We start from the raw sequence: 11331 nt of genomic DNA, 5'->3' as shown, positions 1-11331 counted from the left end.
GCTGGGATTACAGGTGCACACCACCATTCCTGGCTAATTTTTTATATTTTAGTGGAGACTGGGTTTCACTGTGTTGCTCAGGCTGGTCTTGAACTCCTGAGCTCCGACAATCCACCCGCCTCAGCCTCCCAAACTGCTGGATTACAGGCTTGAGCCACCGTGCCCGGCAGCTTTTGTATTTTCAATAGAGACCAGATTTCTCCATGTTGGCTATGCTGTTCTGGAACTCTTGACCTCATGTGATCCTCCCACCTCAGCTTCCTAAAGTACCAGGATTATAGGTGTGAGCCACTGTACCTGGCTGTCAAAGTGATTTAGGAAGAAAATGTGGTTAGTGTACATTAGGAAACTTCTGCTTGTGAGGCTATTGCAAAAACAGACCATCAATCCAGAATATTTTTTTTTAATGATAGCTAATTTTATAATATATTTTAATTTTTTTTTTTTTTTTAGAGATAGGGTCTTGCTATGTTGTTCAGTCTAGTCTTGAACTCCTGACCTCAAGTGATCCTCCTGCCTCGGCCTCCCAAAGTGCTGGGGTTACAGGCAGGAGCTGCTGTGCGCAGCCTCAATCCAGAGTATTTTTAAAGTGCAAGTTTTTAATAAGCAAACCATTTTTACATTTGATCGTTATAATGGCATTTGTGTTGCCATTTGAGAAATAAAACTGGCATGTAAAAATGCCTTTTCAAGGAGCAAAGGTTAGAAATTATTAAGATTATTAGCATAAGCTATTTGCCACTATTGAGACACTAATCTTGGTGCCTGACTAGGCTCATGTTTATAATATATACGTAACATTTAAATGTTGCCAAATTTCTCACTAAAAAAGACATGACAATTATGCATTATGTTGTCATTTCAAAGAGAGTTTAGGACAATTTGTACTTTGGAGACTGATCTTTGTCTAACTTTTAATTATTTCTTCCTAAAATTTTAATCTGAGTTGTGAAACCGTCTTTCCAATTATGTTATGTCAAAATCTTGGTGTAATATGTCAGTAAGATTACATTTTTTTTCTTTTGGTTAAGTTTTCTTTTTATAGGTATATGTATGTTTCACTCAGTAGAAAAGTAATATGCTGTACATATAGAGTGAGCCAACCCAGTGCTTAGAGTTGATGTTACTATGGGTTTCATCTTGTGCTGATATTGTGCTACTTTTTTTTCCCTGATATGTCAGAACTTGAACAGTCATTTGTTTTGACATTGTGCCCTACTTACAGTATGATTTAATGGAGGCTAACCTGGATTTTTTGGAAATGACGTTTGAATGGCATTGTACTGCATTTTCATAAGGACTTAGCAGTGTTTTACATTAATGTTTTCTAAAAGATTTTTGTTTGTAGTAAGTTGACTTTAAGATACTGTAGTTTCATTGTGCTTTATCACACAAGAAAAGATTTAACCTTTTACAGTTTTTGATCTTCTCTTTCTATAATGGGATGGGTATTGGTAGTAGGAAGAGAAGGTGATTATCATCTGATAAAACCTATGAAGAATTTATCGTATCTTTTTCATGCAGATCAGATTTCTCTTGACTGAAGAGTTAAGTTCTAAATGTTAATCTGTATTTTAAAAATGTTAATAATTTCTAGTATTTCTAGAAATTATTCTAGAAATTATATAGTCTAATATTTCTAATATTAAAAATGTTAATTTCTGTAAAAAGTTTTTTTTTGAAACATGGATTCATACTAACGTTACTTTGTTTTGTTTTGTTTTTTGATATGGGGAAAATAGTCAATGGGTATTTGTGTTGTTTCGTTTTTAAGAATTTCAGCTCTACCATATACAATTCTCATACAAGAATATGTAATGTATTTAAGAATTTTAATGTTATTTAAAAATTTTAATGTTCTGTTTCTTTATAAATGTGTTTTTTGTTTCCATTTAGATCTCGAATACCTGATGCATGCAAAACAGCAGCTAGTAACCACAGCTAAACGTTGGGATTCTTCCTCTAAGACTATTATAGATTTTGAACCTAATGAAACTACTGATTTGGAGAAGAGCCTTCTTATCAGATACCAAATTCCCCTCTCTGCTGACCAGCTATTTACCCAGTCTGTTTTAGACAAATCATTGACCAAGAGCAACTATCAGTCACGGTTACATGACCTTCTTTATATTGAGGAGATAGCCCAGTATAAAGAAATCAGCAAGTAAGTTACTTTAGAAACACTTTAAAACAAAAACTCTCCCCTTTGGATGGTATTTTTAATCTTTAAAATGGAAGTGTGCCTAAGTGAAGACAGGTAGTAAATGGTTGTTATTCAATAACTGTATTCTATCTTTAAATGAAATATGAGCTTCTTAAGGCAAGAACTGTATCATGCTCACCATGGTATCCCTTTTTTTTTTTTTTAGCACATAGTTCATTTCTATAAGACCTTACTAGTAACATCTATTAGGGGACAAGCTCTTTGCCACATGCCGGGAGTATAAATCTGTGGTTCCTGCTCTTAAGGAGCTTTCAGTTAATGGTAGTTGTAGCAAGCACTGAATGAATATTTGTTGGACAGATACACAACAGCTGAAAGAGACCACATATTTTGAAAAGTTGTTTTAAGAATAAAATTATTTAGATTTTCAGGAAAACGAGTTTATAATAAAATAGCTTTATAGCAGCTTATAAATACCTTAATATATTTTACATTTTATCCATATGCCACTTGGTTAAGACCAAGTACTTAAATCAAAAGCTTATTTGAATTATTTTAGGAAAAATAATCTCAGAAAAGAAAGTTAGGGTGAGGGAAGATGTTAGTGAAATAGTTGTATTTGGTAGTAGCTGTCTATTAATATATTTTGGATAAACTGGAGGCAAGCCTTAAAAACTAAACCATAATTATGAGACCTGAATTCATTTTTATAAGTAGTTTTACTTTTAAATACAGCTGAACCAGCATATTTTTCTTCTCCAGGATGCCTTATGGTTCCTTATCATTAGTATTATTAATAAATACTGAACACTCATTAAGAGTGTATTCAGAAAAGGAAAAGAAAGTGAAAACTTACAGATACTTTGGTTACCCTATTTATAGATTAGTTATGATTTAACTTTTGAAAATACCTAATTTCAAATTAAATACATGTAAAATTTACAAAGTCAGGGTGTAGTTTTCATTACTCTAAGACGAAATCCTGGCCCATTGATGGTCTCTTAAAAGGCCTTTATCACTTGTGTCTGTAGGCTGTTAGTTTGTTAAATAAGAAGGACAGTGACTTGTATCATCTGTATTATTTATATTGTCATGGATTCCTTTTCCTTAGGAAAGAACACCATGATAAATCATAAATATTGGGATTAAATAGAATTTAAAAGCTTACCAGAATCCTGGAGACTATTTTTGAGTGTCATAGTAGGAATTCAGAAAAAATTATATATTAACTTTTATTTGTTTAATATTTTATTAAGGTTTATAAATCATTCCATTACTTTAGAATGTGCACGTAAAGCCCAAAAGGCGTAGCATTATTGTATTCAGAATAATCTTTTAAAAGTGGAAACTTGTCTGAATGGATAAAAGGAGAAACCCTACAAAACTGTAGAGGTTAAATACTGATCGAGTATCTAAGGCTGGGCGTGGTGGCTCACACCTGTAATTGTAGCACTTTGGGAGGCTGAGGTGGGTGGATTGCTTGTGCTCAAGAGTTTGAGACCAGTCTGGGCAACGTAGTGAGACCTCATCTCTACAGAAAGTTAATCAGGCATGACGTGTGTCAGCTTGAGGGCTGAGCTGGGAGAATCGCTTGAGCCCAGGAGGTCTAGGCTTCAGTGAGCTGTGATTACATCACTGCCTGGGTGAGAGAGAGAGAGACCCTGTTTCTTTCTTTTTTTTTTTTTTGAGGCGGAGTCTCGCTCTGTTGCCTGGACTGGAGTGCAGTGGCCGGATCTCAGCTCACTGCAAGCTCCGCCTCCCGGGTTTACGCCATTCTCCTGCCTCAGCCTCCGGAGTAGCTGGGACTACAGGCGCCCGCCACCTCGCCCGGCTAGTTTTTTTGTATTTTTAGTAGAGACGGGGTTTCACCGTGTTAGCCAGGATGGTCTCGATCTCCTGACCTCGTGATCCGCCCGTCTCGGCCTCCCAAAGTGCTGGGATTACAGGCTTGAGCCACCGCGCCCGGCCCGTGTGATCTTTTAAAAAAATATTGTTACTATTTTGAGACAGGGTCTCACTCTGTCACCGAGGCTGGAATGCAGTGGCATGATTTTAGTTTACTGCAGCCTCAACCTTCTGGGCTGGGGTGATCCTCTGCAGCCTAACTGGAGAGTCTGAGTGACTGAGACTGCAGGTGTGCATCACCACACCGGCTTCATTTTGTATTTTTCGTAGGGGTGTGGTTTTGCCATATTGCCCAGGGAAGATCTGGAACTCCTGGGCTCAAGTGATCCACCCACCCTGGCCTCCTAAGGCGCTGGGATTACAGGCATGAGCCACTGCCCCAGCCCAGTTTGTGTGATCTATCTGGAGAGCTGTTTGGCGGTTTGTATCAAGGACCTTAAGTTTGAATCTTTTGTTGTGGCAATTCTACTTATGGGGAATCATAATGAAGCAATAATCAGAGTCAAAGATCTCTGGACACATGTCTTTCAAAGAGTAGTGAAGAATAAGTTAATTATGATATAGCTATATGATTGAATGTTATATAACTTGAAATTATGTTCTTGAAGAATTTTTAATACAGTGATGATGCTCATGATATAGTATTAGGGAAGAAAATATGCTAGTTATAACACCTTATTGCCATTCTAATTTTATGTAGATGCCTATACACATACATGTATGTATTTGTGTATAAAAATGTTGGAAAGAATTAAAGCAAAATGTTCTGGTTGGTGGACTAACAGGTGATTTTTATGTTGTAATAGTCTTCTCTACTTTTGAAATGTTCTGTAATGACCATATATTGCTCTTATAATTAAAAAAATGTGAACAAAGAAATGTAAAGGAAACTGGTACATCATTAGTGGCAACACTTGCTGCTCATGGTGTAAAAAGCCCTTAGGTATGAAAAGAAGAGATTGCGGTAAGGCAGTGGTAAGATAGTGTAGAATGTTTTTATAGGAACCTCTGAGCTTTCTGTTTTCTTAAATCTTTAAAGTTATATCATATTTATTGACTCAAATAGGGATATTTACAAACTGAATGTAAATCAGCCGGATCACTATTGATGTGTTCTGTACACAACTACACAAGAGTTTTGAAGGATCTTCAAGATATAAATGATAATTTATTGCGACCTGCCTAACATGTGACAAGTAGTTACTGTGCTAGAGAATTCTGGAATTTCTGGTGATACTCTCACCTAAAGGTAACTCTGGATATGAAGGCTGGTAAATTAAATTTCTGAATTTGGCAGGCCTGTAAATGTTAGTGAAGTACAGTGCATAATTGGTACACATACAAAGAAACAGATCCATTAGTAATTAGAGTTCTCAGAATGCATCTGTAAGCAAGTAGACATAGATTGTGAAGATTTTCAAAAGTCTGTGACAGACTTTTGTTGCTTAAAAGAGTATTTTGTTTTCTCCTTACTCTTTAAACTTAATATTTATATGCATTTTAATGTTGCCTTGAATTTAATTTACCTTTGATTGTTAATTCTTTAAGTATAAATAACATAACTAAGATATATTTTTAAAAATTTTGGGGGAGGTCTCTGTGTAGCTGCTAAGCTATGGTGTAGTGCAGGGCTCAGTAACTTTTTCTGTAGAGGGTCAGCTAATAAATATTTTAGGCTTTGAGAATTTCATACAGGCCTGGTTGCTTTTCTTCTTCTCTTTTTGTTTTTTGTAAAATCCACTGTCAGTTAAGGGCTATACAGAAACAGTCTGAAGGTTGGCTTTGGCCTTTGGGCTGTGCTCTAGTGTGTCTAATGGGGCCGTTTTGCTTGTCTGTTCGATCAATACCAGTCATCAGAGCAAACCCAAGTCACCATTAGAATCATGAAGAATGTTTTGTTGTGGTTTGAAACCCAATTTAGAGGTAGGAGACAATGGTGTGCCTATATTGACTCATCTCTCTAAATGACTTGGGTATGTATTGACAGTAATAAGTGTGTTCTGAACACACTGAAGTTTGCCTCTTTGTGACATTGTGGTCAGATGTGCCACACAATTAGTAGGATATTTCCCAAGGTCCCGAGAATGTATCAGTCTTCTGTGAACTTTGACAGTTTAAGCAGAATATTTCCTTTTTTCTTTTCTTTTCTTTTTCTTTTTCTTTTTCTTTTTTTAAATGGAGTTTCGCTGTTGTTGCCCAGGCTGGAGTGCAATGGTGCAATCTCGCTCACCAGAACCTCTGCCTCCTGGTTTCAAGCAATTCTCCTGCCTCAGCCTTCTGAGTAGCTGGGATTACAGGCGAGTGCCACCATGCCCAGCTAATTTTGCATTTTTGGTAGAGATGGGGTTTCACCATGTTGGCCAGGGTGGTCTTGAACTCCTGACCTCAGGTGATCCACCCGCCTCAGCCTCCCAAAGTGCTGAGATTACAGGTGCAAGCTACCGCACCGGGCCAAAGCAGAATATTTCTAATCATGAAAGTAGTCTCAAGGAGCTTCATACTAGTTTCTTACGTTTTGATGATAAGGGTTGCAAGACACTGAGGCAAGAGGATCACTTAAACCTATGAATTTGAGGTTGCAGTGAGCTGTGTTCACACCACTACCCTCCAGCCTGGGCGACAGAGCAAGATCCCATCAGACTATGCCTTTTACATGGATGATTTTTTTCAAAGCAGTCCAGAAATTTCTTCTTAGGTTGTTTTAGTGTGAGATGTGTGTAGGTGATAAAGATAATACTACATTTCATTTCATTTAAGTTTTAGAAAATGCTTTTCTTTTGAGATTTGTTTGTTTTACTTCTCTTATACTCAGTCACATGTTGGTGTGTGTTCAATAATGATTCTACTTTGAAGTGAAATCTGTTTGATTTTTAAGAGGTGCATTTTCAGAAGAAATGTACTTTAGCTGAAGCTATTGTGTCCGTTAAACTGTGCATGCCTCATCGGGTCATCGTGCCTGGCTTCTCAGTGCTAACAGCTGACATGACAGGCCTAGCGTGGGGTGCACATTTCATCGTTTAGATGGGTGCTGCTTCTGTTGGTGATACCTCTGTTCTGTTGCTCTGCTTTAGTGAACTCAGGGATTGTTTTATTACTTTGGTTGATTTTTATTGTTCATATAGTCAGAAATCACATGAAATGAAAACTCTGTAGGTTTGAAATTTTTGAAAAGTTGCACTCAAGAGATAGAATTGTTGCTAAGGTTGATAGAGCCATATTTCTCATTAGCCTAGAAGTATCTTTTTAAGTCTATTGAGTATTCAATTGACTGTAATTCTGCCATTCCCTAAAAGGTTAGGGATTATGTAAACTTTAAGGTTGATTTTAAAATGTAGCATGCAACAATGAAAAGATGGTTTTTCTTCTTATTAAGAAATATCTTTGTTAATTGTAGGATATATTTTCTAGTTTAGGTATTTCTGAGTTACTAAATTTCAAAAAGTACATATTTTAATATTTAAGATTACTAACATAATTTTAGTTTTAGCCTGTTAATCTTATATACAAATTAATTGTTAGTAGCTATAACCTCTACTAGAAATTCTATAATGTCTGCATCTTGAACATGTGATGAATTTTCTGTGGGAAAAGCTGCATTTGTTAAGACTTCTATTTTATTTCTTAGCACTTCTAGTGCCTCTACCTCAAGAATTTTGTTGCAAGACACAACCAATGTCACAAGACGATTCTCTTGTTGCTCTAAACTGTGAGATTAACTTTTCATGCCTGCTAAATTGTAATCAAGTGTTTTGGGATGGCGATTCTCAAATAGACATGAGTGAAGCTTTCATATATGGCTTAAGGCCTGGGTGCGGTGGCTCACATCTGTAATCTTAGCACTTTGGGAGGCCCAGGAGGGCAGGTCTTTTGAGCCCAGGAGTTTGAGACCAGCCTTGGCAACATGGCGAGACCCCATCTCTACAAAAAATACAAAAATTAGCTGGGCGTGATGGTGTGCACCCATGGTCCCTGCTACTCAGGAGGTTGAGGTGGGCGGATTGCGTGAGCTCAGGAGGTCAAGGCTGCAGTGAGTCAAGATTGTGCTACTGCACTCGAGCCTGGGTGACAGTGAGACCTTGTCTCAAAAAACAAAAAAAACTATTAAAAAATATATATGGCTTAAGATAGTTGAGAAATATATGACAGGATTTCAAGAATATGTTAGGAAATAATATAAAGTGGCTGAAGTGGGAATATGGTGCTTGGGAAAAAAATCAGATTATTAGAAAAACATAAAATTAATTCAGTGAAAAAAATTTATTGAATATTGAAGGTGTTAGGTTCTATGCTAGTCACTGCTGATTCTAAGGCAAGCAAAATATGTTTCCTTGTCCCCTGAAAGTTTGTAATCCAGTGGGGGAGAGACCCGTAAATACAGGGTTATGATAAAATATGATCAGCACTGCACTGGAGGAATGCACAAGGGCCCCCGTGGAAGAGGCACTTTTCTACCTTAGTGGAGAAAAGGAGGGTAGTCAAGTCAAGGAAGGGCTCACATTGCTTTCTAGAGCAGATGGAATGTAAGTCGAACTTTGAGAAACAGGTAAGGATTCGTCGGGTTTAGAAGTAGGACAAGGCTGGGCGTGGTGGCTCACACCTGTAATCCCAGCACTTTGGAGGCTGAGGCGGGTGGATCACTTGAGTTCAGGAGTTCGAGACTAGCCTGGCCAAGATGGTGAAACCCTGTCTCTACTAAAAATACAAAAAATTAGCCTGGTCTGCTGGTGGGCACCTGTAATCCCAGCTACTTGGGAGGTTGAAGCAGGAGAATCGCTTGAACCCAGGAGGTGGAGGTTACAGTGAGCCGAGATGGGGCCATTGAACTCCAGCTGGGGCAACAAGAGTGAAACTCCGTCTCAAAAAAAAAAAAAAAAAAAAAAAAAGAAGTAGGACAAAAGTATTTGGTTAAAGGAAACAGGATATGAGAATAAGAGCATAGAGTTTTGGGGAGCTGCCAGTTTATTTTAGTTGCAATGGAGGGTGCTTGTCTGGTGGGGACAAGTTAGATGAGAGAGAAACTCTGTCCTCAGCTATAGAAAGCTGCTTACCAGATTTGCATTTTTCAGAGATCCTCTGATAGGGGTGTGGAGAACAGATTTGAGACAGGAAGTTGGGTTAGAAGTCTGTTATAATAATTCAAGTTAAAAATGTTAGGATGCAGATGGATTAGGAAGGAGGGGAACTAACAGGGCCATGAGGAACTAACAGGGCATAGTGATTCTGTGTTGTGTGAATGAAGGTTGGTGAGAGAGGCAGGGTCAAGGATGACTTGATTTTTGGCTTGGATACCTACATGGATGATAGTGCCATTTTCTAAGTGGTTAATACATGGGAAGATTGGGTTGAGTCATACTGGGGAGGTCAGATAGTTTTGCATATACTGAGTTTAAAGGGCATATAAACAAGAGTGTCCATTTGACAGTTGGATTTATAGCCCTGAGCTGGGAGATCTGGGAGAGGGTGACCTAGCAAGAACTTACAGAGTAGAAGGAAGGCAGGGTGGAGCTTATAGAAAGTAGTTGGTGCTTAGATGGGAGATGGAGAGCAGCTAGGAGAGGTAGGAAGAAAACTAGGAGAGCATTACGATACAGAAGTCCGTGGAAGAGGGAGTTCAAAGGAAGAAGACATTGATTGTATAGTGAAAAAAAAAAAAAAGATAAGAAAACTGTACATCATGTACATCATCTTAGCAAAAAGAGGTCCTTTGTGAATCAAGAATTTCTTGCACTCTGAAGTAATCTCCTCCCTCTAAGAAAGTTTTAATGACCCCTAAACTCTGCATATTATATGGGTAGTAAAAGGAAAGTAAAATTTTAATTTCATTTAAGAAAACATGAATAAAGTAAAGGTTCCTTTTTTTTCTTTTTCTTTTTGAGATGGAGTCTCACTCTGTCGGCCAGGCTGGAGTGCAGTGGCGCTATCTCAGGTCACTGCAGCCTCCACCTCCTGGGTTCAAGTGATTCTCCTGCCTCAGCCTCCTGAGTAGCTAGGAACTACAGGCTGGGCCACCATGCCCAGCTAATTTTTGTGTTTTTAGTAGAGACGAGTTCTCACCATGTTGGCTAGGCTGGTCTTGAACTCCTGACCTCAAGTGATCCTCCTGCCTCGGCTTCCCAAAGTGCTGGGATTACAGGTGCCTGCCACCACACCTGGCTAATTTTTGTATTTTTAGTAGATGCAGGGTTTCACCATGTTGGCCAGGCTGGTCTTCAACTCCCAACCTCAGGTGATCTGCCCACCTCAGCCTCCCATAGTGCTAGGATTACAGACGTGAGCCACCATGTCCGGCTGCATATTTCTTGACTGTGTAAATTAATCTTGATTCTCTGTGCTGCCTTCACACACATACTCTCTCATACTCACATGCACACATGGAAGTGTGAGGGAGTGAGTATACCAACCATTGTCTGATAAGATAGGCCTTAACTTCTCTTTCCATAATTCCTGCATGAGACCTGCCTCCATGTAGCCCTGAATGAAAATGTATTTTAAATGTCCATTAACATTATTGAAAGAGATATTTTATGGCTTGAATCTGTTGATAAGCTCTACTTGGAAAGCAATTGGTTTAAAGTCCATTGTAATTTTCAGTGCAATGTGTTTCCTTCTGGTTCCAGGTGATTTTAAAGTCCTTATTGTCCCAATGGTGTGTTCAAACAGACTTTTATATTAATTAGTATATAATATTTCATGTTACTTTCAAAAACGACATTTGGTTTCATTTTAAGTACTCTGGTGTTTTTTGAATGTGCATATTCTTCAACACAAGTTAGTATGTATCTTTATGTAACTTACATGGGAGTTTATTCACTTAAAAAAAAGTTTTGTTGGCCATTCACAGTGGCTCACCTTTGTAATCTCCCAGCACTTTCGGAGGCTGAGGTGGGTGGATCACCTGAGATCAAGAGCTTAAGACTAGCCTGGCCAACATGTCGAAACCCTGTCTCTACTAAAAATACAAAAATTAGCCGGGCATGGTGGGCGCATGTAATCCCAGCTCCTTGGGAGGCTGAGGCAGGAGAATTCTTGAACCCGGGAGGCAAAGGTTGCAGTGAGCCAAGATCATGCCACTGTACTCCAGACTGGGCGATAGAGTGAGACTCCGTCTCAAAAAAAAAGTGTTGTTGTTTCCAGCTTGTATTAAAGGCAGAAAAATAGTTTTTAGCTCAATGAAGTAGAAGTGATATAATGGTTTAATTTTTGTTATGTTTATATTTGATTTACTTTCACTATTCTAGTTTTTATATATTTTGTATGTAAAA

The 11331-nt window shown here is 38.2% G+C and overlaps 1 protein-coding gene across 1 annotated transcript in view; it reads left to right on the top strand.

Annotated features, from left to right (window-relative positions):
• Window positions 1–11331, top strand: part of HELZ (helicase with zinc finger) — a 172135-nt gene that overhangs the window by 70910 nt on the left and 89894 nt on the right. Inside the window, exon 13 of the mRNA XM_011930768.1 lies at window positions 1897–2164. Coding sequence (XP_011786158.1) covers window positions 1897–2164 — 268 coding nt within the window. The remainder of the gene's footprint in view (window positions 1–1896; window positions 2165–11331) is intronic.

Source organism: Colobus angolensis, unplaced genomic scaffold, assembly GCF_000951035.1.
Source record: "Colobus angolensis palliatus isolate OR3802 unplaced genomic scaffold, Cang.pa_1.0 Scaffold1, whole genome shotgun sequence".
In the NCBI taxonomy this organism is placed as follows: domain Eukaryota; kingdom Metazoa; phylum Chordata; class Mammalia; order Primates; family Cercopithecidae; genus Colobus; species Colobus angolensis.
This window is presented reverse-complemented; position numbering and strand designations above follow the sequence as displayed.